The following is a 26,525-nucleotide window of genomic DNA, read 5'->3' as shown; positions in this document are numbered from 1 at the left end:
GCTTATCTTTTCTTTTAAAATTAAAATAGACTACAGAGGCTTTGGCCTGCAGTTGGTAACTTTGAGGGGCCAGACTAGTGTCATAGTGCTTTGTACTACCATTTGGGACATTACATTCTAAGGGTGAAATCCTGGCTCCGGAGAAGTCAATGTAAGTCAATTTGTTTCAGCAGTGAGACTCGGATTTGCCTACGGTCTTCTGCTTCCAAAGTTAACAGTGCCTTGTACCTTTTGTTAGCTGAGGAAATCCTTCTGGTACCTCTGACCATCACTCATTTAAAAGGAGTCCTCTCCAGTTATTGGGATGATGGCAGGTACAGTCTTGAGATAAGTGTTCATGGATCTTCCCAGGGGACCTTAGATGACCCTGTGAGGGGAAGGATTTCAGAGCAGCAGCTATGTTAGTCTGTATCCGCAAAAAGAAAAGGAGTACTTGTGGCACCTTAGAGACTAACAAATTTATTTGAGCATTAGCTTTCGTGAGGTACAGCTCACTTCATCCGATGAAGTACTCCTTTTCTTCCTGTGAGGGGAAAGAAGTTTTTTGATTTGTTTATAAGTAGTTAAATTACAGAACAAAAGAACACATTTTGCATGATTGTGAATTTATTAATAAAATGGGCACAGTTGATCAAACTGGCAAAATACAGTAATGTTTAAAGCAACTGTGAATGGTGAAAATATTTTTTGTTACGTTAATTAATACAGTATTATTTTTGATCAACTTTGTTGTGGTTAAATTAGCTGTTGTGAACAATGGTTGTGATCGAGCCAGTGCAAACATTATGCTAGGTGCTACCACGAGCAAATAATGTATTGTATTTTTATTGCATGAAACAAGTTTTTTAATCTAGCTATAAATTCCAGAAAGTGGTGGTTGATAATTGGAAATATAAATAGACTTTAGGTGGGAGCAGTAATACAATCTGATACTTTTTGAAAAAGGATAGTGGAAACTACAGTTGGAATTTAGATTAGCAGCCAGAAGCCTGACTGAATATATGCTCTTGTGATCAGTCTTTTTATATTTATTCTTGAGACTCTGGTCGAAAATCATATCCTGGTGAAGCAATGAATTTACAGCCACCTTGCAAAGTTGCTATTATCAGAGTTTACCAAATGAAGCTTCTGTGTGTGAAATATTGACTATTGCATGAAATTACAATAATGGAGCCTCTAAATATTGGTGTGTGTTTGTGTAAAAAAAATAAATAAATAAATAAAATAAAATAAAGCATTTTTCTTTTTCATCTGTCCATTAGTTTTGAGAATAAACTAATAGTAACATCTGCTGACTCTCAGCATATAGTTCCCTAAACTGTAGGGAGTAAGTAGGAGGGTTTAGAAAAACAGCAATTCCATTATGACTCACTCTGCCTACTGACTGCAACGTGGCTGATCTAAAAAAAATATAGATGTGCACCGCATCTTTTATAGTTTAAGGGACAGGGCATATCAGGTTGTGTAATAGTTTTCTTTAGTGTCTCTTACTTAGTCTTGTATTTTCCCTATGAGTAACTAAATGATTACATAATTAAAATTAGCTGGTTTTTTTCAGTAACTGGGAGCCCTGGGGAAAAAACCCCAAATATCTAGTGTAATACTTTCCAGTAGTGTCTTATTGTCTGTAGCATTTATTATATTTAAATGTAAAGATTGATGCAGTGTGCAGTTGGGGAGAAATTGAGGAGATATTTGAAAGGTCTCTTTTGCAAACTGAATTAAGCTTTGTGATGTTGCTTGTGTTAATGTTTTGCTGGGCTGACGATTTCAAGGAAGATGTCTGGCAGTGACTTATGAAAAGAGCAGTTTTGTTTGGCCAGAACTGACCTTCCTTTAAAACATGGCTGTACAAAGATGGTAATCCCTTCGTTCATTTATTTGAAATTTATTCGGGGGGGGGCAGGGGGAGGGTCTGGAGTTGTAAGAGTCCTGCTTAGTGTGATCACCTTGAATAGTACCTGGTATCGCAAATAGTCTAACTGAAAACTACAGTACTGTACATCCGATGCATCCGATGAAGTGAGCTGTAGCTCACGAAAGCTTATGCTCAGATAAATTTGTTAGTCTCTAAGGTGCCACAAGTACTCCTTTTCTTTTTGCGAATACAGACTGACACGGCTGCTACTCTGAGTACTGTACTTAATAAGTAGTTCTATTCAATATATGTAATGGGGCAGAATCTGGTCCTTAGACTCTTACACAATGTACTCCTTTTATAGGAATCACATCTGTCCTGGATGATTTGATTATTATGAGCAGTTGATTCTTGCAAGCAGAGTATAGATTAGAATAGGAATAATTTTGTCCCAGTGGTTTTGATCACTATATGCGGTTGATTCTTATATCAATGATACTTACAAATGGAGTGCACTATACTACACTATATTTAGCAGGAAGAGATCTGTTATACATGCTGCATTCTCTAATATTTATATCTGTTCAGTGTATCTGTGTCACAACTTGAAAAAGAATTAGTTGCGACAGATAGCTACATGAAAAGCAATCTTTTTTATATTTATCCTTTTATATGGAGTCCCAAGACAGGGAATTGGACTGGCTCTTCAAAATGTAGGTCTTGTATATAAGATCCAGAGTTGACTGTCTTTTATGTTTAATAAATGTCATTCTTGGCAAGTTTGAAAACTTATAAAAACTTCAGTTTTATGTGTAAAAACATAAAAGGCACAATTGAAACTGTAAATTCGTTACAGTTCGGAGAAAAACAAACTTGCGTCATCATTTGAGGTTACTTTGAGGTTGGCATGGGAAAGGCTTAATAAGAAGTTCCAGATAACTTCTTGTCTCTTCATTCTGACAAGAGCATACAATAATGACTTTAAACCCAACTTTAATCTTTTTTCCTCCCCTTCACTTCTTATGGTCCAATAAAACTATTGTGGTCTTAGTAGCAATCATAAACACTGTACTTATTAACTTGTCTGGGAAAACAGTTGTTATGCAGTGTTGCTGCTTAACCAGCCACTAGAGGAGGCAAAAGTATGATGAAAGCTGGATTCCTGGAAGAGAATATCTTGCAACCACCAGTTTTTACCCTGAGCCAATCCAAGAGGTGGTAGCAGTGAGGACATTACAGAATTTGAGCACAGTGTATTTACCTTCTAGGTGGAAGATGTGTAGGTACAGAAAAAAGATAATGGGGAATTAATGATTAAGGGCAATTTTTTTAGATATTTGTTTGCTGAAAACTTTATTATAGTCAGAATTGTGGCTCATCTTCCTCTTACTCATTGGTGTGAGCTATGTTTAGGTGGTGAATAGAGACCTTGAGTATCTCCACCACATTATTAGAAGCCACCGTATAGTTTTTCACATTGTGGACTAGGGTGAATAAACTGACTTATAACATATTTTACACTGTTGTTGTAGCCATATTGGTCCCACGATATTAGAGAGGCAAAATGGGTGAGGTAATATCTTTTATTGGACTCGCTGGTGTTGGGGAAATGGACCTGCTTTTGAGCTTACATAATCTCCTCTTCACATCTGGGATAAGGTACCCAGGGTGTCACAGCTCTATACAAGGTTGAACAGATTGTTTAGCATAAGGAGTTAACATGCTGTAAGAGACCATTCAAGGTGACATGGGCAGTTAACCCTCTTTGTCCTACAGCTGCAGTGGTGTTATAACATGGTAGTCCAGTGAGGGTTAGTTCCTACAAAAGAACTGTATTAAGGCACACTAACTGCAAGACACTTTTCAAATGGTTGAATGCTTGTATATCTACTTATCTGAAGTGCTTCCGTGGCTCCCATTGCTGTTGTATCTGAATGCCTCGCAATCTTTATCTTTTATCAGTTATCCTCCCAGTACTTTATGATGTAGGGAAATACTTCTGTTCCCATTTTACAGATGGGGAACTGAGGCCTAGAAAGTCTAGTGACTTGCCTGTGGTCACAGAGGAAGTCTGTGTATTAGTGTTTAACTCTCTAGTGTTTTTCCATACTTCCTTTCCAGCTAGCCCAACTTATCTCATTTTGTTTTCATTTTGATAGAGTTCTTATGAAAATTGGCTTAATATGTCATGCAGAGGAAGGCTATTGCATGACCTGATATTAAATAAATTAATAAAAAGCCATTTTTAATGGGATTAGGGATGAGACTTGGGGAGAGAAGGAATGGGGACTGCAACTTCCTTTTCACAAAGTTAGTACAGCTGTCTTTGGTGCTTTTTGACTTTCATTAGTGTTGTCACTTCTGTGCAAACCCTGAAATGATGATGGGAAGATAAGCAGATTTTGCTTGCTACCTCTGTTTCCTAGCTAAAGGACTGACCAAATGTCTTCTTTCCTATTCCAGTCCTTTTCAGTGAAACATATTAAAGTATGGACTCTGGACGCAGTATCAAACAGAGTTTGAGAGAGAGTCTATTGCCTGCACATAGAAAAAATCAGAACCGTGAAATGACAATGGTGTTACTTATGGGGAAAAAAGAAGACCCTAAAGAATAGAAATAATAAAATTTTAGAAGTACATATGTAGATGATCTTGAGTTAATGAAAGATTTGAATGAATTAAAGTTTCAAAAATGATACTTCCATAACAATTTTAGAAATATTTGAAGGAAAGGTAACTCTCAGTGGGTTCAATTGGTTTGCAGGGAGTAATCTGACTACAATTTTTCTCGTAGATTGTGTAGATGAATTGCCTGTTGACAAAATGATGTTGTCTTTGCAAATGACTGTCTGTGGATATACACCAGTAATAAAATAATTCCTATAAGGTAAATTGAAATTGAATTAACAATCAAGGTGTTAGGAACAGCTTGATGGTAGTTGACTGTACCTTAGGCCAATTAATACTAGAATGTAACATATTTCCTACATGTAAAAGGTGTCATCTCCATAGGAAAGGTCCTCATATATTTAGGTAATAACTTCAGTTATAAACTAAAAATGGGCTTTGGGGCACAAGAACAAGTGTTCAGAAATTTTACATACGGCAGGTCAAATTTAGAGGGTTGATTATACATATTGCTTGAATGATTTCTCGGTATTCCATTCAATTTATAATGAGCCCCTAAAAAACACTTAATCTGCTTACGGTTAAGGTTGCTCAAATAAGCTTCCTCAGAACTCCCTAAAATAATTTTAAGGCTACACTCAGACACCATACAATATGTCATCAAAAAGTAGCCCACCACCCTCAAAAAATTCAACTGAATCAATATATAAATACCTTCTAACTAGGGCTGTCAAGCGATTAAAAAAATTAATCGCGCAATTTAAAAGATAATAGAATATCATTTATTTAAATATTTTTGGGTGTTTTCTACATTTTCAAATATATTGATTTCAGTTACCACACAGAATACAAAGTGTATAGTGCTCAGTTTATATTATTTTTTATTACAAATATTTGCACTAAAACAAAACAAAAGAAGTAGTATTTTGCAATTCACCGAATACAAATAATGTAGTGCAAAGTTGAACTTGTTGAATTATGTACAAAAAAATAACTCTACTCAAAAACAAAACAATGTAAAATTTAGAGCCTACAAGTCCACTCAGTCCTACTCTTTGTTCAGCCAATCACTCAGACAAACAAGTTTGGGTACATTAGAAGGAGCTAATGCTGCCCACTTCTTGTTTACAATGTCACCTGAAAGTGACAACAAGTGTTTGCATGGCACTGTTGTTGCTGGCATCACAAGATATTTACGTGCCAGATGCGCTAAAGGTTCATATGTCCCTTCATGCTTCAACCACCATTCCAGAGGACATGCTTCCATGCCTATAATGTGTTCTGCTTGATAACGATCCAAAGCAGTGCGGACTGACGCATATTCATTTTCATCATCTGAATCGGATGACCCCAGCAGAAGGTCGATTTTCTTTTTTGGTGGGTTGGGGTCTGTAGTTTCTGCATTGGAGTGTTGCTCTTTTAAGTCTTCTGAAAGCTTGCACCACACCTCATCCCTCTCAGATTTTGGAAGGCACTTCAGATTCTTAAACCTTGGGTCGAGTGCTGTAGCTATCTTTAGAAATCTTACATTGGTACCTTCTTTGCATTTTGTCAAATTTGCAGTGAAAGTGTTCTTAAAATGTGCTGGGTCATCACCCGAGACTGCCATAACATGAAATATATGGCAGAATGTGGGTAAAACAGAGCAGGAGACATACAATTCTCCCCCAAGAAGTTCAGTCAGAAATTTAATTATCACATTTTTTCAATGAGCGTCGTCATTATGGGGCATACGAATGTTTAGCATATCTGGCACGTAAATTCCTTGCAACGCTGGCTACAAAAGTGCTATGCAAATGCCTATTCTCACTTTCAGGCGAAATTGTAAATAAGAAGCGGGCAGCATTATGTTCCGTAAATGTAAACAAACTTGTTTGTCTTAGTGATTGGCTGAACATGAAGTAGGACAGAGTGGACTTGTAGGCTGTAAAGTTTTACATTGTTTTGGGGTTTTTTGAGTGTAGTTATGTAACCAAAAAAAATCTACATTTGTAAGTTGCACTTCCATGATAAAGAGATTGCACTACAGTACTTGTATGAGGTGAATTGAAAAATAGTATTTATCATCATTTTTACAGTGCAAATATTTGTAATAAAATAAAGTGAGCACTGGACACTTCGTATTTTGTGTCGTAGTTGAAATCAGTATATATGAAAATGTAGAAAAACATCCAGAAATATTTAATAAATTTCAATTGGTATTCTATTGTTTAACAGTGTGATTAATCGCAAATAATTTTTTTGAGTTAATCACAGGAGTTAACTGCGATTAATTGACAGCCCTACTTCTAACACATTCAGTTCAGCAGTTGTAGTGCCCTTAATGCTCAGTACCGGGTTGCCAATGATGCCGTCCACACCAGGCCCATTATGCTTGCCAGGCAAAGGCGTAATGGGAGAGTTTCGTTTGGGGGGCTATGCGAGCTCCAGAAGCTCTGTAGAAGTCGGGGGGCTACCATCCCCGGACTGTGGCCTCTTCCTCCCCAAGACCCCTGCTGCCCACCACTTGCTCCTCTCCACTCCCTCCCCCCTTCACTCGCCCTTAAGGCAGGAAAAAGTGATACGGCCATGGGCCCTTGGCTCCCCCGTTCCAGTTCACCATATCTCTATATATGAATATCACGTCAAATAGAAATTTCAACGGCTGTAAGAGATCCAATACATTATGAGATCGCAAGAAACATGAATGTGTCATCCAATGATCACACATTCCAAAAAGGCAAATGATACAAACGAATAAGGGATACTCCCGAGGGAATTCTGCACAAAGTAAATAAATAAATCTGTGCATAATATTTTAAAATTCTACATCTTTCATTTCTCAATAAATGTGGATGTTCCAATATGGCAGTGGGGAGCACAGGCCACTGGCTGCACTGAGGTGGGAGATCACCCTGCAGCCTGCCCCACGCCAAGGCACAGATTCAGCAGTGAGGCTGCACCTGACCTGACACACCACAAGGGCTAGGCATGTCCCAGAAACACTCTGGGGCCCTGCCCCTCCACCCTAGGTGTGCCAAGATAGTAAGCAAGAGAGACAGAGTCTCACATGCAAGTCCAGCTCTGGCCCCCGATCCAGGTGTGGGACAAGCAAGCTCAGCCCAGCAGGAACCAAGTGTGCAAGGTCTTTGTGGAGGGATCCAGTTATGGGGTGAGAGGGTTCTGTGTGGGGCAGTCTGAGTGTGGATGGCTTGGTGAGGGGTCTGGGTGCAGGGGGATCTGTGCACAGGGGCTCGTTGCGGGCTTCTGGATGCAGGGGGAATGGGAGTCTGCAGGGGGGTCTGGGTGAAGGTGGTTGGAGCTCAGCAGGAGGGGTCTGGGTGTGGAGGGATGGGACTCGGCAGGTAGGGTCTGGGGGGCTCAGTGATGGGGGGGGGGGAAGTGGGGCTCAGTGGAGTAGCGGTCCGGGTTTAGGGGAAATGGAGCTTGGTGGGATGAGGATCTGGGGTGCAGCTGGTTGGGGCTTGTCAGGGAGTGGCCTAGGGGTGGGGGTCAGGATGCAGGTATAAGGGACCGGCAGGGAGTCTGGATGCTGGGGGGGTGGGCCTCAGTTGGATGGGAGTTTGGGTGCTTGGGGCTCAGCGGGGGGGGCGGGGGGAGACGGGACTTGAGGCTTGGGAGCCTCAGTCTGAGTATCATTGCTTTGTAGCCAGATGTGTATTGTGTAAACTTTGTAAAGCATTCCTCATTGAATGCAAAGTTTGAAGTTTCAAATAAGTTATTTATAAAAAGCCGAAGGCTCTCACTCAACTCAAGAATGGCTGAACTGGTTTTCCTTAAACTTTCCTTTAAAAATCACATTAGGCTTAGACCAGTGGTTCTCAAACTTCCTTGCACCATGACCCACTTTGGACAACAAAAATTACTACACGACCGCAGGATGGGGGACCCACAGTTTGAGAATCCCTGGGCTAGACTATATATATATATATATATATATATATATATATATATATATATATATATATATATAAAATAAATTGTATGCAAACGTGATTTTTTTTCACCATTTTGAATGGGGAGCAGCAGAATATTATAATGAAATTCTTGCTACTGACCTCTCTACAACAGAAAGAAATCTCGGCGAATTGTCAAGATTTATACCATGCTTCCTTCGTTATTCAAATCCAATAGCTCTCTTTGTCTGCATATCTAATATATTAGTGGCAACAGAGGAAAGTTATTCAGAGGCAGCAGGTTGGTGGTTAGTGTCACTTCATCCTCAAAGAGCATAAAAAGTATGCATTCTTTCTAGTTCTATAATTATGGTGGTTTTCTTTTTTGAGGTTACAGGTGATGTGCTCAAATAATGACCTACAACTTGTCTGAAGCAGTCTAAAAGGGTTTTTTTGTATAGAAATGCTGACCTATTTTCTTTCTCTCTCCTTTTTTTTTTTTTTTTTTTTAATTTCCCCTCCAGGTTGTCACGGAATAAAATGGATGGTAGCTTTGATTGTGATTGTGGTGAGCTGGAGCCACCTGATCATTAACAGAAGGCGTCTTTTGTAAATCAAGATCCGCCAGTTTCCTGTTTAACTAGACTGTAAACAAAGGAGGAAGAAAAGGAAGAAAAAACATAGTGCTTACCAGCACCATAGAATGACGCTGCTCAGGACCAGTCCAACACTGAATGTATCTGCACTGTGAGGAGGAGGATGTTAATAGAAGTCTATTATGTGCATATTTATTCACATTTTTGTTAAATGTTACCCAGTTGCATGGTAGAGCTGAGTGCATAGTATGTCATTTCATTTCGTTTGAGTTTCTTGTGAGTATTTTCTTTAATGTCTGCAGAGATTCTGCACCTTTCTTGAACTATGAATGCTGCAATCTTTCTATCTTATGCTCAGTTTGAGTTATAGCGTTTGTCGGCTCTAAATTTAAGGGGACACAACAGGCCTGGTTGGCTAATAATGCAATGAGAGTGTCAAAAAACCATATTGCAGTCAAAGCCAAGTTTTTCTTCTCCCTTTCTGTAAGATCTTTCCTTCAGATACCAGTGGAAGAGTGTCTACGTATTTACAGAAGCTTGGTAGCTTAAGAGGAAAAAGAAACTTGAAGAATTTCAAAATGGCAGAAAAGTTTGAAAGTCTCATGAACATTCATGGTTTTGATCTGGGCTCTCGGTATATGGACTTGAAACCACTGGGCTGTGGTGGAAATGGCTTAGTTTTTTCTGCTGTCGATAATGACTGTGATAAAAGAGTGGCTGTCAAGAAAATTGTCCTCACAGATCCTCAGAGTGTTAAACATGCTCTACGTGAGATTAAAATTATTAGAAGACTTGACCATGATAACATTGTGAAAGTATTTGAAATTCTTGGTCCCAATGGAAGCCAGTTAACGGATGATGTGGGCTCCCTTACGGAACTGAACTGTGTTTACATTGTTCAAGAGTACATGGAGACGGATCTGGCTAACCTGTTAGAGCAGGGCCCTTTACTGGAAGAACATGCCAGGCTTTTCATGTACCAGCTGCTACGTGGGCTCAAGTATATTCACTCTGCAAATGTTCTGCACAGAGATCTCAAACCAGCTAATCTTTTCATTAATACTGAAGACTTGGTGCTGAAGATTGGCGACTTTGGTCTTGCACGGATCATGGATCCTCATTATTCCCATAAGGTTTGTGAAGAGATGGATTCACTTTTTAAAAAGTGATATCCCGATAGCCTATCCGTCTTAGAATGGTCTCTCTTTGTCTAGATACTTTAATAGTATTCATCATTATAATATAAGTGCTTGATGGCAGGGTTGGTGAAAGTGGAAAGTTTCTTAGGCCTATCCTGGATTGGTAACTAACTTTCCCTCACAGTATTTTACAAAGTTGCAGCATTTGCTGTTTGGCTAAGAACACTGGCAGAGTAAGGCTATGTCTACACTGCGTACCTTTCAAAAGCGCAGCTGTGTCAGTGCAGCTGCACCATTGTAAGTTGTGCCGTGTAGCCGCTCTGTGTAGCTGTCTCCCAGAGACATAATATAGCCACCTCCAACAAGGGGTGGTAGCTTTGTCTCCGGGAGTGCGGATTCCACTGATGAAGCGCTGTCCACGCTGGCGCTATTGTCCTTAAAACTTTTTTGTCGTTTGAGGTGGGTGGTTTTTTCACACCTCTGAGTGACACAAATTTTGATGAAAGTGCTAGTGTAGACATAGCCTAAGTTAAAATGTCATTATCTCCATAGGTAGGCATTAATGGCTGCTAGCGTACCATGAATGTCTTGCCTTCAGCCCCAAAACATTGAGATTTTCACCTCTGTTGGCTTTGTGTCTCATCTGGCCTTTTGAAAGTTCTGAGCTTGCTACTTTAGTTAACTATCTCCCATGGCAAGTTACAAGTAAATTAATCTAGGGTTGCAGTGTTTAAAATTTTGGCAAATGCAGTGGATGAGGGTGCTGCTTTTTAAAAAAAATCCTTATAAATTTAATATTTTGGGGGGCTTGTTCTGCCCTCAGATAATTTGTTTACTTCCAAGGGGAGATTGCATGCACGTAACCAGGAAGAGAATTTAACTCTGAGTATTTATAAAAGCAGTATTTAGATGAACAAATGCACAATTTAGGATTTAAGAGCAACGCATAGATGTATAATTACAGGAACTTTAGACTACTTTAAAATATCTCAAAGAAAAGGAGTACTTGTGGCACCTTAGAGACTAACCAATTTATTTGAGCGTAAGCTTTCGTGAGCCACAAGTACTCCTTTTCTTTTTGCGAATACAGACTAACACGGCTGTTACTCTGAAACCTTTAAAATATCTGTGCATCCCCAGTGTACAAATGTGACTACTCACTGGGCTTTAGTAGTAGTAGTGTGATCTTCCTGTTTGTTGTTTCATGTCTCAGAAGGGATTTGTTATCTCCATTAACTTGACATTTGGAAATAAGGAACTTTTAGGAGCTATACCTAATTTGACTAATAAAATAATATCATACTGATTTATGCAAATCAAGTTGCAAGTGATTTGATTAAATACAATCACCATTGTACTTAACTGTTTTAAAGATTGCTGTAAAATAGCGCTTTCAAGATCAAACTTGGAGCTCATTGCAAACAGTATTTAAACTTGTTTAGTGTGCTTATAAAATATACAGTATTGGTATGTGTGGTACACTAAATGTAACAGGTAGGACAATATATGTGGTCAAATGGTCTAATATTGTCCTTATCTCTGAAGGCTTGGATTAAAATAATTTTTTGTCTTGAGGAAATCTTACTTGCATTTTCTTTTTTCTTCCTTAGGGCCATCTTTCTGAGGGATTGGTTACTAAATGGTACAGATCACCCCGTCTCTTACTTTCTCCTAACAACTACACTAAAGCCATTGACATGTGGGCTGCAGGTTGCATCTTTGCTGAAATGCTGACTGGGAAAACCCTCTTTGCAGGTTGGTAGCGTACTGATTGTCATTCACCCAGGCACACCGGCTGCTGCTGGGGCAGTCTCGCCCCCCCCACTCCCCAGCAGCAGGAGTTTGGGGAGAGCTCAGGGCTGGGGTGTGGAGAGGTGCTTACCTGGGGGGGGCTCCCCAGAAAGGTGAGAGGAACGCCCCTCCCTCAGCTCCTCCTAGCTCCATGGGCTGCCTCTGCCGGGAGGCACCACCCCCGCAGCTCCTAGCCGATGGGAGCTGCAGAACTGGGGCTTGGAGCGGAGCGGAGGCAGCATGTGGAGCTCAGGAGCAGGGAAGGGAGCCTGCCCCAGCCTCGCCAACCCTCTTTCTGCTTCCCTTTCCCCCGAGCACCGGCGGTGCCACTGGCCGCCCCCCCCCGCCCCCCCCCCAGCACACGTGGCGGGTGCGCACGGCCCCCCCCTCGCAGCACCTGTGGTGCCCCCTGGTCTGGCCCCCCAAAGCTGCCCCCACCCCAAGTTTTAGTCAAGGGTATGTAGTAAAAGTCATGGACAGGTCATGGGCTGTGAATGTTTGTTTACTGTCCATGACTTTTACTAATAATACCCGTGACTAAAACGTAGCCTTATTTATAGCCCACTTCTGGTGCTCCGTTGGTGCAGAAAGGACATTGTTTAGGGTAGGATATGTCCCTTTATGAGTTTGTGGTTGTCCCAGCAAAATTTGTAACCTCCATTAATGTTTTCAATCACATGGGATGCAAACTTTTACTTTCCCTAAGAACTACACTAACTTCTGCCGGTATAACTAACACATGTACAATGAATGAAATACAGGTCTCACAACAGCACAAGCAAAATCCATTCAGTTCTTTGAGTTGGGAGTGTGACGACACTGTTTCCATACACTTAAAAAAAAAATCGCTGTAAGGAAATTCCTAACTTCAGGCATCAATATAAAAGTTAAGATGAGAGCATTTTGTCCGTTAAAATGCCATTGATTGGGTACCCTATCTTTGAAAATCACTAGGAACTTGAAGGTACATAGAGATCTGCCTCTCTCCAGAAGTTTATCCTGGAATTAGTAGATGTATTAAATCTTCCAGTGAGCACTGAGAAGTGTCTCTTAGTACTGAAGAGTACTGACGTGTCTCTTAGTATCAAAATGTTCAATACTCTAAAAATAGAAATATAATGTGCCTCTAGCTTATTGCGAATGATTGAAAGAAATGTTAGATGGCTCTGATGGAAAGAATGCTAGTCAGTAACAAAAAGTCCTGAAATTTGGTGCTGTGGGTGCATTGATTCCGTTCTAATATAGCACAAACATAGAATCTCCTTATATTAAAAATGTAATCTAAAAATATTTTAGTAGCAATGTTGCATCACTAGCATTTAGATTACATTTTTAATATACATTGATCCTAGGATTATGCTCTTGCCCTTTCCTATGTCAGAACTATTACATAAATAAAAGCATAAAGCCATGTATTGTCTTGATGTCTTTTTCATAATGGTAGCTTAATTTTACATCTTGTTTGTTCAATTTTTCTTGAAAAATGAAAGGACAAACCATCTATATTTGTAGTTTCAATTTCAGCCTTAACCTGGCCTCAAAACACTTACCACCTATGGATTATAAACAGCCTCCACTTTATCTGTCCACCTTAACTTATTTACATCTTCCCTATGGGCCGCAAACCACTTCTTGCCTCCATCCACATTCTACGTACTGACCATCGCATATGGGTCAAACGACTCTACTTCGCTTCAGAACACCCTACCCCTTCCCCACTCCTCTTGGCTAGATGAGTGTCTTGCATTTTGGCTTTTGTATCATGCTTTCCTCCTCCACTATCTCACTATGGACTGGCAAGCTCAATCTACTCTACCCTTCATAGAGGGGTTTTCCAGCTGCTCACTTCTGTTTTGCCCTCTAGACATGGGTTGGAGATCATGCCCTCCCATTACAGACAGATTCACTATTACATTCTCTGCTACGCCCATAGACTGAGACTTGTTCTTTATCTTGGCCTGATTTGATTTTAAATATCAAGATTGAGTATTAATCCAGACATTTATTTTATTATGTGAAAAGAGTGGGCTAAAAAAAGTACTTACAAAGCAGCCAAGCTTTAATCTATCTCTTAAATGCTACAGTATAGCTTAATTTTGTGTGTTGAAGGCATGGTAGCTACAGCAATGTATCTTACAGGGAAAGTGAGTTAGGCTGGGCTGTTGACAAGGATATGTGTGGATAGTTGTATAAGGAGACTTGCTTCGTGAGGATGCTTTGAAGCTCATATTTAATAGGAGTTTGACAGAAGTACTTGCAGAGCTCTTTCATATTTGCTAGGTATAACAAAATATAGGATGCACTTATGTTGGTGATGTACAGAGTTCGGTGCATTAAGGAGAGCTTAATGCTGTTGTCTGTCTGTGCTCTGCTAAAAGGTGGTTTCCTAGAAAAGCCAATGACTTCTAATGGCAAAATGTCACTGTAGCTGGAAAGAAGAGTGTGTGTTGTACAGTATTGTAAAGTACATCTTATGAAATTGCTTGTGCTGTGAGGGCTTATGCAGTTTTTCTCTCTAATACAGAAATGTCCAAACTAAAACCACTACAAGACGAACTTCCAAAAGTGCTTAGTACCCACAAATGGGGCCACATTTTTGAGAGCTAATTGTTCTCAATGGAAAATTGTTGGCAGCTGAGCACTTTTGACAGTTTGGTCACTTCATTTAGGTGTCTGAAGGGGAAGTAGCTGAACTCGCTTGAAAATCTGGCCCTAATTTCTTGGTAAAGACTTTTTCTTTCTAACTCTATGCAGTTTTGTCAGCAGGTGTAGGATTCTGGTTTCTAATGCATCCTGTGGCCACAGGCTATACAAATGCATATTTGAGTGTGTCTTGTTTTGCCACCAAGTAGGATACTTGTACATCCTTTCTTCATGTGTGGTGTCAGTTTAAAAAAAGTTGAGTAAATCACAAGAAGGTGGAGTTGTAAGCCTGTATATCTGGAAACATACATTATCCATCATCCAGACTTTTAAGTTGTGATTCAGCCCTCATAGGGAAAATCCCAAGTTCAGCATGTCTGTTTACATGTGATATCAGGTAAAGAAGCAACTAGGAAAAACTCCTACTAAGTCCTTGCTCGGGAAGCTAATTTAGTATCAGCTTCCTGAATAAGAGAGAGGTAAACTTTTAATGTCTTTAGATAGGTAGGAGGAGGGGAAAAGTCCAGAGAGGTATTTAACATGTTAATATCAAGACATATATTAATTGACTTTTCTGATTGGAACACTGTTCTTTTGAGGTTTTTAATGTTCATTGCCTGTCTGTGCTTTCAAGTTATCCCTCAGAATCCTGCTTATTGGAATGCAACTTCAATGAAAGAGGAAATAGTAGACCTCAAAATACTTGGGGCTTGGGGAAAAAAGTTGATTATAATTATAAAGGAATTTTTAGAAGGCATTTTAAGAGTAGTATAAAATACAGAAGTAATATATTTTTAATAGCAGTTATACATTCACATTTCCAAGCAAATATTTAAACAATAAGTAGTTCATCTTGAATGGAGAAAAGAGAAGAGAGTTTATTTTCTTAAGCAGATTCTAAAATAGACTGAGAGAGAGAAACTAAAGCAGCTGCTACTCGTCAGCCCAGGCAAGTGAGGTACAGCCTAACCAAAGAATTCAGAAACTAATTTCCAAAAGCTACGTTTTTTGTATATATACAAATTTAAGGACAGTTAAGCACGTATATATTTAAATAAGCTAACGTAACTCCACAAGAAGTGCTTGCGATTTGATTTAAATAAATCTGTCACTTCAGTCTCCCCCTCCTCCCAATCTCCATAGTGAAATGCAATGCCAGAAACCGTAAATATGGGTGGGGCTCAAATTTTGGTTTAGGTAACTGTGCTTCAGGAAGCTGCCTTGTTACCACGGGAACTTACCATGCTCAAGAGTCATTTTGTGAAGACGTTGCTGTGGTAACCACAGCTCGGTGAGGCTGCAGCAGTTATGACCAGTTCTAACAGTGGGGCTGCAATGGGCTTCCTCCCAGCACTGACAGTGGGACTAGCTCCCTGCATGGTCAAGGGACCCTCGACATCATGGCACAACGTGCAGGGTGGCTGCTGCAGTCATCCCACCTCAGTGCAGCAAGACCCCTAGCCAAGATTGCAAGGAGGAGGACAAGCCTGCAACCACAGGGCAGGCCACCCCACTGTTGAACAGTTCCTGGTTGGGGTCAGCTCCCATTGCCACACTCCTGGTTGACGAGTGAGGCCATCACAGCAAAGCTGCAGGGGGCACCCTGCGCTGCTGCAGAGCCAGTGACACCCAATTCCTGAAGGGGCAAGGTGCAGGGAAAGCTGCGGCCCTTTCATGGGAGAACAGAGGTCCCTGGCTGGGACTATTAGGATGAGTCCCTTGTAGCAGGGGAGGCCACCCTGCTGCTGATTGGTTCCTGTTGGGGTTCTCCTCCTCCTTGCAGTCCTGGTCAGCAGTCTTGTGCCTAAAGGGATCAGGTGTCAGCGGCACTGCATCAGTGCAGGGTGTCCTCTGCGGATCTGCTCGCTCGCTCATCAGCTGGGAGCGTGTGGGGGCTGTCCTGCATAGGAGCCATTCAGCAGTGGGGCAGCGTCCCCTACAGCATGGGTCTTGCAGTCCTGGGTGGGAGTGTCTGATCTGTCCTGCCAGGACCTGCTTGCCCACTCCCATGACAACAGAAGGCTCCCTGCACAGCCAGGGTGTTGCTGACACCTGACCCAAACTATGAAGGTGCGAGGGGCAGGAGGGAAGCTACAGTCAGTCCTGGCAGGGCAGAGCAGAGATCCTGGCCAGGACTGCGAGGAGGATGAGTCCCTGGGCCTGGCCGCAGGGAGGCCACCCCACCACTGAATGGCTCCTGCTAGGGGCTTATCGTTATCGTCCTCACAGTCATGGCCAGCTGATCAATGGAAAAGCTCCCTTCTAATTTAGTAAGTGTTTTGTGTTTAATGCATCTCTTTATGCCTGCTGTCCCATATTTATAGTCTTGGTTTTTGAATAGTCTTCTTAAAGGAGTGTTGCATGGTTGCCTTTTTAATATGCATAAGTACACTTCATTAAGTATTTTAAATGTTAATACTGCACTTCAGAAATAAAATACAATATTCGTACAAATTTTATGTGGAACACTTTTCTTTGTAATCAACTGATATTGATATGTTGTAATAGTATTCCTGACATTACTGCAAGATTTCAGATCCGAATTGTACTGCAAGGGATCAATTGTTGGGTCTGTGAATTACGTTAAAGTAAATAAAAGGTGAGATGAATCGTCACTGTTCTAGAGGAGCATGGAACCTAAAGTGCTCCAAATATTGAATGAACTATTGAGTAAGCAAAATGGAACAGCTGGAAGGAGCAGGATATTGGCAAAAAACAAGTGGTAAGACCTATTCTTGGAGTTCGATGTACAGAAATTTAAGACCCTGTGAGGCATAATATGCTAACATCTAGCCATACTACACTAATTCCTTCTAAGTGTACTAAACTACTTTTGAGCTCATGTGTTTGTCAGAAATTAAAGAAAGTTGTTTGGAACATAACTGACTTTTTGTCTTGTCTGCTTAACATTTAGGTGCACATGAGCTTGAACAGATGCAGCTGATTTTAGAGTCAATTCCTGTTGTGCATGAGGAGGACCGTCAGGAGCTTCTCAGTGTAATCCCAGTTTACATTAGAAACGATATGACTGAGCCGCACAAACCTTTAACTCAGCTGCTTCCAGGCATCAGTCCTGAAGGTAAGTGATTCTGAAAAAAATTTAATTTTAGTCCCTGTAAATTAAAAATCTTAAAAATCATAGCAGACAACTTTACAGTGAATGTTTTTGGCACCAACTTGATTATGTACTAAGCATGTTTTCATGGATGGCAGGATTGATACTATATATGATGTCACATGTTTGACTCTTGGTCATTCTCCAGAATAGGAACTTTATGGAGGCAGTTGTTTCCAGTCCTTGTGAGAAATGGAGCATCTTGTATCACTTGGTCAGTCCTAGAGGAATGTTACATGGCTTTCTTTGCAGGGAGCCGTAGAAAGAGGGGGCACCTCTGTGACAATTCAAATAATGCAGAGGTGGGGAGAGGGTTGTTGAGACGTTAGTCTTCTAAAGGCATGTGAATGATGTAATTGGTTCAGGAGTATACAGTAATTGTTCTGAAAACATTTTAGGCACTATTTTGTCAAAATTGAAAAGTTTTGGTTCAAGTATTCCTGCTTGAACAAAACATTTTGAATCTTTTTTTTAACCATTCCTGAGTAGGTCAGTGGCACTTGCTAACTTGATTTAGACCATGCGAACTCGACTAACTTAAAACTAATAAGAAATTCTCTTTTTAAAATCACCACTTACTGCTGTATTCTGCTTTTCCAGATTTATAGTTAATGTTCCCTCTAATTTTTTACATCTATGTGTGGAATGAATTTTATGTGCACCAATGTGGAGGTGATGTGTGGTGGGGGTGGGACCAAGGGGTTTGGCCTGTGGGAGGGGTCTCAGGGCTGGGGCAGAGGGTTGGAGGGGAGGGGGGTGAGGGCTCTCGGTGGGGGTGTGGGCTCTGGGTGGGTCTGGGGATGAGGGGTTTGGGGTTCAGGAGATGGCTCAGGCCTGGGGCACAGGGTTGGGGTGCTGGGGGATGTGAGCTCTGTGGTGGGGCTCGGGATGATGAGGTTGGGGTGCAGGCTGCCCTGGGGCTGCGGTGGGGAGAGAGGACAGACTTCCCCCGCCCTCTCTTGCAGCAGCAGGCCGAGGGAGAGGCGTCTCTCCCCAGCTGTGGCAGCTCCGGGGCTGGGGCCAGGTGAGAGATGCCTCTCCCCGGCCACAGCAGCTCTGGACCTGTGCTGGAGCTGGGGGAGAGGCACCTCTCCCTGCCTGTGCAGCCCTTGAGGGGACTTAGGTTACAGTATGGATTTTTGTCCAGATTGATTTTATCACCTGGTTGCTTTGTCTTAAAATCATTCTGTAGCCTTTAAGTCTCAATGTTTTCAGCAGTCTTTGACATAGACCTACACATGTGTAAAATAAAGCACTGGGTTTATAATCCCCAAGTGTAATTGTTTCAGGAATAAAGATTTTCAGCTTCTAATTACTGATCACTGTTGTGGTTTTACTCTCTACAGCACTGGACTTCCTGGAGCAAATTTTGACATTTAGTCCCATGGATCGATTGACAGCAGAAGAAGCTTTGTCCCATCCTTATATGAGCATTTACTCCTTTCCAACGGATGAGCCCATTTCAAGTCATCCTTTTCACATTGAAGATGAGGTTGATGATATTCTGCTCATGGATGAAAGTCACAGCCATATTTATAATTGGGAAAGGTAAATTTATTCCAAATGATGTTTAGATATTAATGAATTGTCTTGTGCTTCTGAATCATGACATCTTCCTTAAATCTAAAGTAAGAGGCTATATTTGAGATGCTATGAACACATCACTTAAAGAGCAGTAGAACTCTGCAGAAAGCAGGGATAAGTATTCCCATGTTGAGAAGTTTTTTCCTTCACCTTCCCAGGAACCCCAATTGCATTTTAACTGATTTTTCTAAATTAACTTGAGGATAAGAATTTTCCCACAGCTTGTCTCTGTAATTAGTCTTTATGCGCTTTATAATTGTCCGCTGCAATACAAAGCACAACAAAGACTGACTTGGATATGGTGATGTATGTCTATTTTTCAGTCTGCTAGGCTTTTAAGATTAATTTTTTTAACTTTCTTCAATAAGACAAATTGGTCAGGAATGCAAATTTTCCATATTCTGCATTCAGTAAATACACTAGTAAAGGCATAGAATTGCAATTGTCATATTTAAAAATATCTTTACTTAAAATAGCATTTCTGATAGAAGAATATTTTGGGGGTGGGGGGATTCTTAATTTGGGTTAAATCTCATATTTTAGTGATTTATATTCTGGTATTTAAAATGATTAAAGACATGTATGTATAAATTACCATATTCAGGATGCATTTAAAAATCTAAAATACAGATACAGCCTAGTTCAGTTAAGAAAATAACTTGCATATGTTGAATTGTAAATGGTCTAGTGGTATTCCTAGCCCTTGCTCATTTTGTCTGGGATAATTTGTAATCAAGAAGGTTTATTTTCACTCACTAACTCTAGGAAATTAATGATTACAGATACCATGAAAGTCAGTTTTCAGATCATGACTGGCCTATTCATAATAACTTTGAAGCTGATGAAGTTCAGCGTGATCCAAGGGCTCTTTCTGATGTCACTGATGAGGAAGAAGTGCAAGTAGATCCTCGCAAATATTTGGATGGAGATCGTGAAAAGTATCTGGAGGATCCTGCTTTTGACACGCACTTCTCTACTGAGCCTTGCTGGCAATATCCTGATCACCATGAAAACAAGTACTGTGATCTGGAATGTAGCCACACTTGTAATTACAAAATGAGGTCATCTTCGTACCTAGATAACTTAGTTTGGCGAGATAGTGAAGTTAACCATTACTATGAGCCCAAGCTTATTATAGATCTTTCTAACTGGAAGGAGCAGAGTAAAGAGAAGTCTGATAAGAAAGGCAAGTCAAAATGTGAAAGGAATGGATTGGTGAAAGCTCAGATAGCTCTTGAGGAAGCATCACAGCAGCTTGTTGAAAAAGAAAGGGAGAAGAATCAAGGGTTTGACTTTGATTCATTTATAGCAGGAACCATTCAACTCAGTTTACAACATGAGTCTACTGATGTTGATAAATTAAATGACTTGAATAGCTCAGTGTCCCAACTGGAATTGAAAGCCTTAATATCAAAGTCAGTAAGCAGAGAGAAACAGGAAAAAGGAATGGCCAACTTGGCACAGTTGGAAGCTCTGTACCAAACTTCTTGGGATAGCCAGTTTGTAAGTGGAGGGGAGGAGTGCTTCCTCATAGACCAGTTTTGTTGTGAAGTCAGGAAAGATGAACAAATTGAGAAAGAAAATACTTACACCAGTTATTTGGACAAGTTCTTTAGTAAGAAAGAAGATACAGAAATGCTAGAAACTGAGCCAGTAGAAGATGGAAAGCTTGGGGAGAAGGAAAGAGAAGAGAGCTTTCTTAGTAACAGTGGGGAGTTTCTCTTTAACAAGCAGTTAGAGGCTATAGGTATCCCTCAGTTTCACAGTCCTGTTGGTTCACCACTTAAATCAATTCAGGCCACATTAACACCTTCTGCTATGAAATCATCTCCCCAAATTCCCCATAAAACATACAGCAGCATTCTGAAACATCTAAACTAAAACACTCAGCAGACATTTTTTTGTATTCTTCATGAGATGTTTGTCTTTTTTTTTTTATTACTAGTGTAAGTAATTTTTTTACTTGAATCAGATGGTGTAATTTTGGTATGGATTTCATTAGCGTTCTGTTTACCATCATTTTTACAATCCCAGAATTACTTTCTATACATGAGTTAGTTTTTTGTTTTTAAACTGGCATGTCGTTTGCACACAAAATTAAAGAATAGAGCAGAATAATGCAAAATGTAAGAGGAAACAGAAAAAAATGCACTAAACCAAGTAAAAACATTCTGTCAGTAAAACAGTTGTCCATGTTTTGCAGAAAAAAGAATCTTGCCTTGAAATTTACACAGTGAGACTGTACATAATTGCATGAAAATATCTATTTTTTCCCTGAAACATTTTTTCATTCGTGTATTAGTTTTTCATACTGTATACATTTCTTAGACACATGATACCAGCAGCAACTGAAAATGAATGCAGAATTTGGTACGCATGTGTTATCTACCTCAAGGTAACAGCAGTATGTGGCAAAACATTAACCACCCATAGTGCTTCTCATATGCACTTCTCTTTAGCCAGCATTATTATAGTAGCTATTTTTCCTGAAAAATCATTCAATATTTATAAATGTTCTGGTATGCATTCTTTATAGTGAAGTGTTAATATGTGGCACTTTTATTTATTTTAACAAATAAATGTTTTCTGTAATTACAGAACGTCAACTTAATTTTTGAAGTTACTTGGCAAATAAGGTTTTTGTTTAGCACTATGGTTTATTGCCTACATAGCTGAATATATAATAACATTGGCTTATTCTGAGGCTGTCCAATACATTTTTTTTTAAAGTTTTCATTTCACGTAAAGCACTCACTGTGTATAGGAATTTGTAATTTGGGGGTGCTTGATCTCTCTACAAAAATTAGGAATTGCTTTATCATAAAATGCTCCTAGAAGTCTTAATTGTGTTCATTTTAAAAAAAATTTTGTAATGTTAGTTGTGTGCATGGAAATAATTAAGGTACATTATTATTGTAGGTTAAAAGTTATATATGGTGAGACATTTTGCTTTTACTGTATGTTTTTACTGAATAATTCCCACCCCCAAAACAAGCATGAATAAAATTAGGTTAAATGTAGCATGTAGCATCTCGGTCTTCTGGAAATTTGTTTTACCTTCTGTTTTTTTTGTTTTGTTTTTTTGTTTTTTTGGGATACTGTATTATTGGCTCCCCTCTTTAAAGAAAGACAAATAAAACATGGCCAGCAAAAAATGACTCTTGTTTCACTACTTGTACAATGAGAATTACCTGCTGCATTGTAACTTAGGTAGATGTCACCATTTATATTGTGGCCCGTGTGCCTGCCCCCAGTTTTAAATGGTTTCTGATGCACACTCAGCCTGTGATGACTTGAGTGTTGCCCACATACAAAACAAAACTTAACTTGGTAGTGGAAACAAGTCCTAGGTGGTATATTCCTGGAACTCCTACTGTAGCAGTATCCTGTAATATTAAATGTATGAAGGTCACAAATGTGATGTACTGAGACTATAATGTTTGGAGGCAGGTGAGCAGTAGCTTCTATAATCCAATCGATGAAAATTCAGTTATTGTGGGTGAAGATCTTTAATTTATAAATAAGCATTATTGCTTTCATTGGCAGCACACAGCAAAAAACAGCACGGTTATGAGCGTAATGTTCCAAGAGTACCAGCAAATTTTCAAGGTACCCTTTCTCTTTTGGCCACTGCTTGAAGCCCTGCTTATACAGGATCAGATTATGCCCTCCTGTTCCACATACGTAAATAGGTCACGTGGTGGGGAAGGAAGGGGCTCCTCATGTCCTGCCCTATCACCACATGCATGGGACAGCAAAATTGGCTAGATTGACTAGAGTATGTAGCCTGAAAGCTAGTCCTACCTGCAGTTCTGGCATGATGTACCCTCAACATGGCACAAATGAGGCCATTGTTTTACAAATTGTTAGGCGCTAGGCATCTAGCCCTTTTGTAACTGCATATCAAATAGGCAACACTTTATAATGTGTATGTGGCGAGAACTAACATGGGGTTGATGCTGTAGCCTTAGCCCTTCTCCCAAATATTTCCACCCTTCTCCTGTAGAGGGTTGTCCAGTCCCATCTGCAGAGCTCCTCAAATGATGGAGCAACAAGCTGAATATGGCAGACAAATGGCCATTTGGGGCTAGCAAGTGTAAAGTGTTTTAACAAAGACAAATTGTGTCCTGAGTTCAAACTGTCATCTTGGTGTGCTGGACCCCTGTATGACTTCTTTTTGCTTAGGATGGAGAGTGGGAGGAGGAGACTGTTTGAAATGAACTATGGTAAGTAGTCATTCTGAAATTGGATGAGAAGAGTGGGTGTGAAATGATTAGAAATTACTAACCAAATTCAGTCAGAAGCCCATTACTCTGTCAGTGTGGGCTGATTCTCCACTGCCTCACATCGTAACGTGAGTGCAAAAATACTACCACCTCAGAATGTGAGCGTTTTACACCCATAAGTAAGACACTCTGTGGAGAATCTGATGCCAAGTCTAAATTGAGTATGGTATTTCATTGCTGTAGACCTCCAGGAGTTCTGTGTAGAAAAGAGTGCTTTATGGACATGTCTGGTTTATTTTGGTGGAAAGTAGTAGTCTGAGAAAGGCCTGGTTCTGTGATCACCTGGAGTGTCCAGCTGCTCTACGCTCTTGTTGAGAGGCCCATGCAGTGGCTTAGTCAGCAGAACAAATCCTCTTAGAGCAGATAATTAAAGGAGGTGGAAATGCATCAGAAGTAAGAGGCAAAGTTAAGTCTATTGCTAATAGCTGACAACAGGCTGGTCAGGTCTTTGGTCCTTCCTTGCCAGCCTGTTTTGGGAGAACAGAGGGTACTTATATAGGTCTGAGACTCTTTCATGCTGGATGAAAGATTGCTTTTGCCCTGGATTTCACTAAGGCTCATCACCAAAGCAAAAATAAAAATGCCAGTTAAATTAGTAGTTGGCTTCAGCTGTGATCTGGCAACTGGATCTTTTTTAAAAACGAACTATAGAGTTAAAAATAAGCCAGATGAAGGCTCCTCTGGTAAATGCCAAGGTGCTTGCCAACTCAAATAAATTATTTTGTTTCATTTAAGAGAAAGCAGATCAATGAAGAGAAATGCTAATCATTTTTTAAGTTTGTTTTTCCAACTTCTGCGTGGTTTTCTGGGTTTCTCTGTTTAAAAAAAATTTGAATATGATTATAAGTGAGATAATACTGACCACAGCTTAATAACATCGACCAGGACAAAGTGTGTTGAGCATTCTGCAGTTAGCTGGCACTGAGCTGAGCGCTGTTTTTCCTGGTTTACACTTAACGCTGACCCATGATTTAATAGTAACTTACTTAATTGTTCACAAGTGTATGATGTGTCCTCACATACATACTCCTTTCCCTTTATCTCCTGTTCCATATTCCTGTTTGTTTAAAAAAAAAAAAAAAAGTAGCCGCCTGTACTGTGGACCTTGAACTTGAACCTTGCCTGGCACCTAGTTGCCATGGCAGATTCTCCCTTTTCCCCAGGGTTTAGTTCATTGCCTGAAAACAGTATATTGCTTCTACGTACATGGGTTCTTTTCTCTGCCCTTTCTGAACTTCATTGTAGTCAGCAAGAGAGAGGGTTGTTTTTTTGTTTTGTTTTCCAGTTTACGTATTAGGTGGAGTTTTTACAGACACAAGAAATGGCCCTGGGGGGAAGTCGAGTGATAGCGAGAGAGAGCAAAAGAGCAGGTTCTTTGCTGTGCAACTGGAGCCACAAAACTCATGAAGAATTAGTTGGGACTCCCTGAAGAGTCAGGTGACAGAACTGCTGAATTGATCGTTCCTGGAAGTGGGGGGGAGAGAGAGGTCTTAATGACATTTGCTGTCCTGAATCTATTTTTCCCCCAAGCTGTGTCTGAGTTGCTCTTCCTCTGCAAAGAGATTATCCCTAACTGATGGATTTAAGACAAAGAAAGGGAAGAACCACCACTTAACTCCCAGTATGTTCAATGTTCGTCCTATCGTGGGATGCTCGCAGGAGTCCTAACTCCCTTTGCATTTTAGTCCTTGAATTATTTCGGTGCTTATTTAGTCCTGCAGTTTCTGGCTTGTTGTTCTACATCTGTTTACGTAAAGCTTAGATCTAAAAATCTCTGGAATAATATTTCCCCATGTGTAGTAACAAACCAGGTAATCAGCAAAACCATTCAGACCTGCAAGGCTTACTCTTTCAAACAAGTGGCACTACATTTGAAATGGTTGTCTATTTATTCTGAGTGGTATTTAATGGCTGCTCAAAACATTAATTCCCTAAAATTTCAATGACCTCAATTTTTTTTCAAAGAATCAGTGCTAATGACAGTGTAATTTACATAGAAGAATCAGTATGTGGTGAAAGTCCTGCTATGATAGCGCTCTCAAAACACATTGATGATTAGGTACCACAATCTTCTATAAATAGTTTTGTTAATGGTTGCCTAAGGTTGCTATGATGTATAAATGTTGTTCTCTGTCTTTTGTCTGGCTGCGGTCAAGGCAGACCTTTTATAGTGAATTCTGACATTAGCATTCCTATTATAACTAAAATGTTGTTCCAGTGCCAGCCAAAATTACAGTTAATCTGTGAGTGTCACCCATGCTGAAAGATGGCATTTATGAAAGTGTAGGTTTTGGTATAAGAGGTGAGCGCTCATGGTCTGGATGCAGAAATGGAAGCCAGAAACCTCCTGGAGTCTATTGCTGATTCTGATATTCTACTGTGGCGTTGGGCAAGACACCGAACCTTCCTGTGTTTGTTTCCCTATTAATATAATCGAGATAACATCCCCATGATGTCGGTGTTGTTAGGATCCCATAGTTGGTATTTCTAAGCGCTTTGGTGAGGAACATACAAGCGCTATGCATGATGATTTTCATACAACATTGGTGTGCTTTTATTGTATTTTCCCCATGTTATAGGCACGTATCAGGAGCAAATTCATTCCCAATCCTTAATGGGAGTGTTGCTCTTGATGTCCAGTGGGTACAATTGGCCACTTAAGACTCCATCCTTGAAGTCAGTGTGAGTCTTTTTATTGACTAATAGGAGTTGGATTGACCCCGAGTTAAAGTTCCCCAATCATACCATCTAGAATTTAACCATTCAAGTTGTTGTAAGCCAGCTCTTTATTTCACTGCTGTGCCAACAGTAATAAGTGATGCGCAACATAAAACATTGCACTAGGATTATAATTCTCTTTATGCACATTCTTTCTAGAATGTGGCTCCTAACTGTTTCCTAGTATGCCTGATCTAACAAAATAACTTTTTAAAACTATGCCATATATAAATGATTTTTTCACTTATTTGAATTAGTTACATAATATCGC

The 26,525-nt window shown here is 40.1% G+C and overlaps 1 protein-coding gene across 4 annotated transcripts in view; it reads left to right on the top strand.

Moving 5' to 3' along the window:
* MAPK6 (mitogen-activated protein kinase 6) overlaps positions 1-22,395 on the top strand; it is a 54,435-nt gene extending 32,040 nt beyond the window's left edge. For all 4 annotated transcript variants that reach the window (XM_074966331.1, XM_074966328.1, XM_074966330.1 and 1 more), the window contains exons 2-6: positions 8,907-10,111; positions 11,728-11,872; positions 17,466-17,630; positions 19,013-19,214; positions 20,033-22,395. In XM_074966331.1, coding sequence (XP_074822432.1) covers positions 9,557-10,111; positions 11,728-11,872; positions 17,466-17,630; positions 19,013-19,214; positions 20,033-21,131 — 2,166 coding nt within the window. In that variant the 5' untranslated portion in view covers positions 8,907-9,556 and the 3' untranslated portion in view covers positions 21,132-22,395. The remainder of the gene's footprint in view (positions 1-8,906; positions 10,112-11,727; positions 11,873-17,465; positions 17,631-19,012; positions 19,215-20,032) is intronic.
* The last annotated feature ends 4,130 nt before the right edge of the window (positions 22,396-26,525 follow it).

The sequence above is a fragment of the Natator depressus genome, chromosome 10, assembly GCF_965152275.1.
Source record: "Natator depressus isolate rNatDep1 chromosome 10, rNatDep2.hap1, whole genome shotgun sequence".
Lineage (NCBI taxonomy): Eukaryota > Metazoa > Chordata > Testudines > Cheloniidae > Natator > Natator depressus.
The sequence above is the reverse complement of the archived record's forward strand: the minus strand, read 5'-3'. Positions and strand labels throughout refer to the sequence as shown.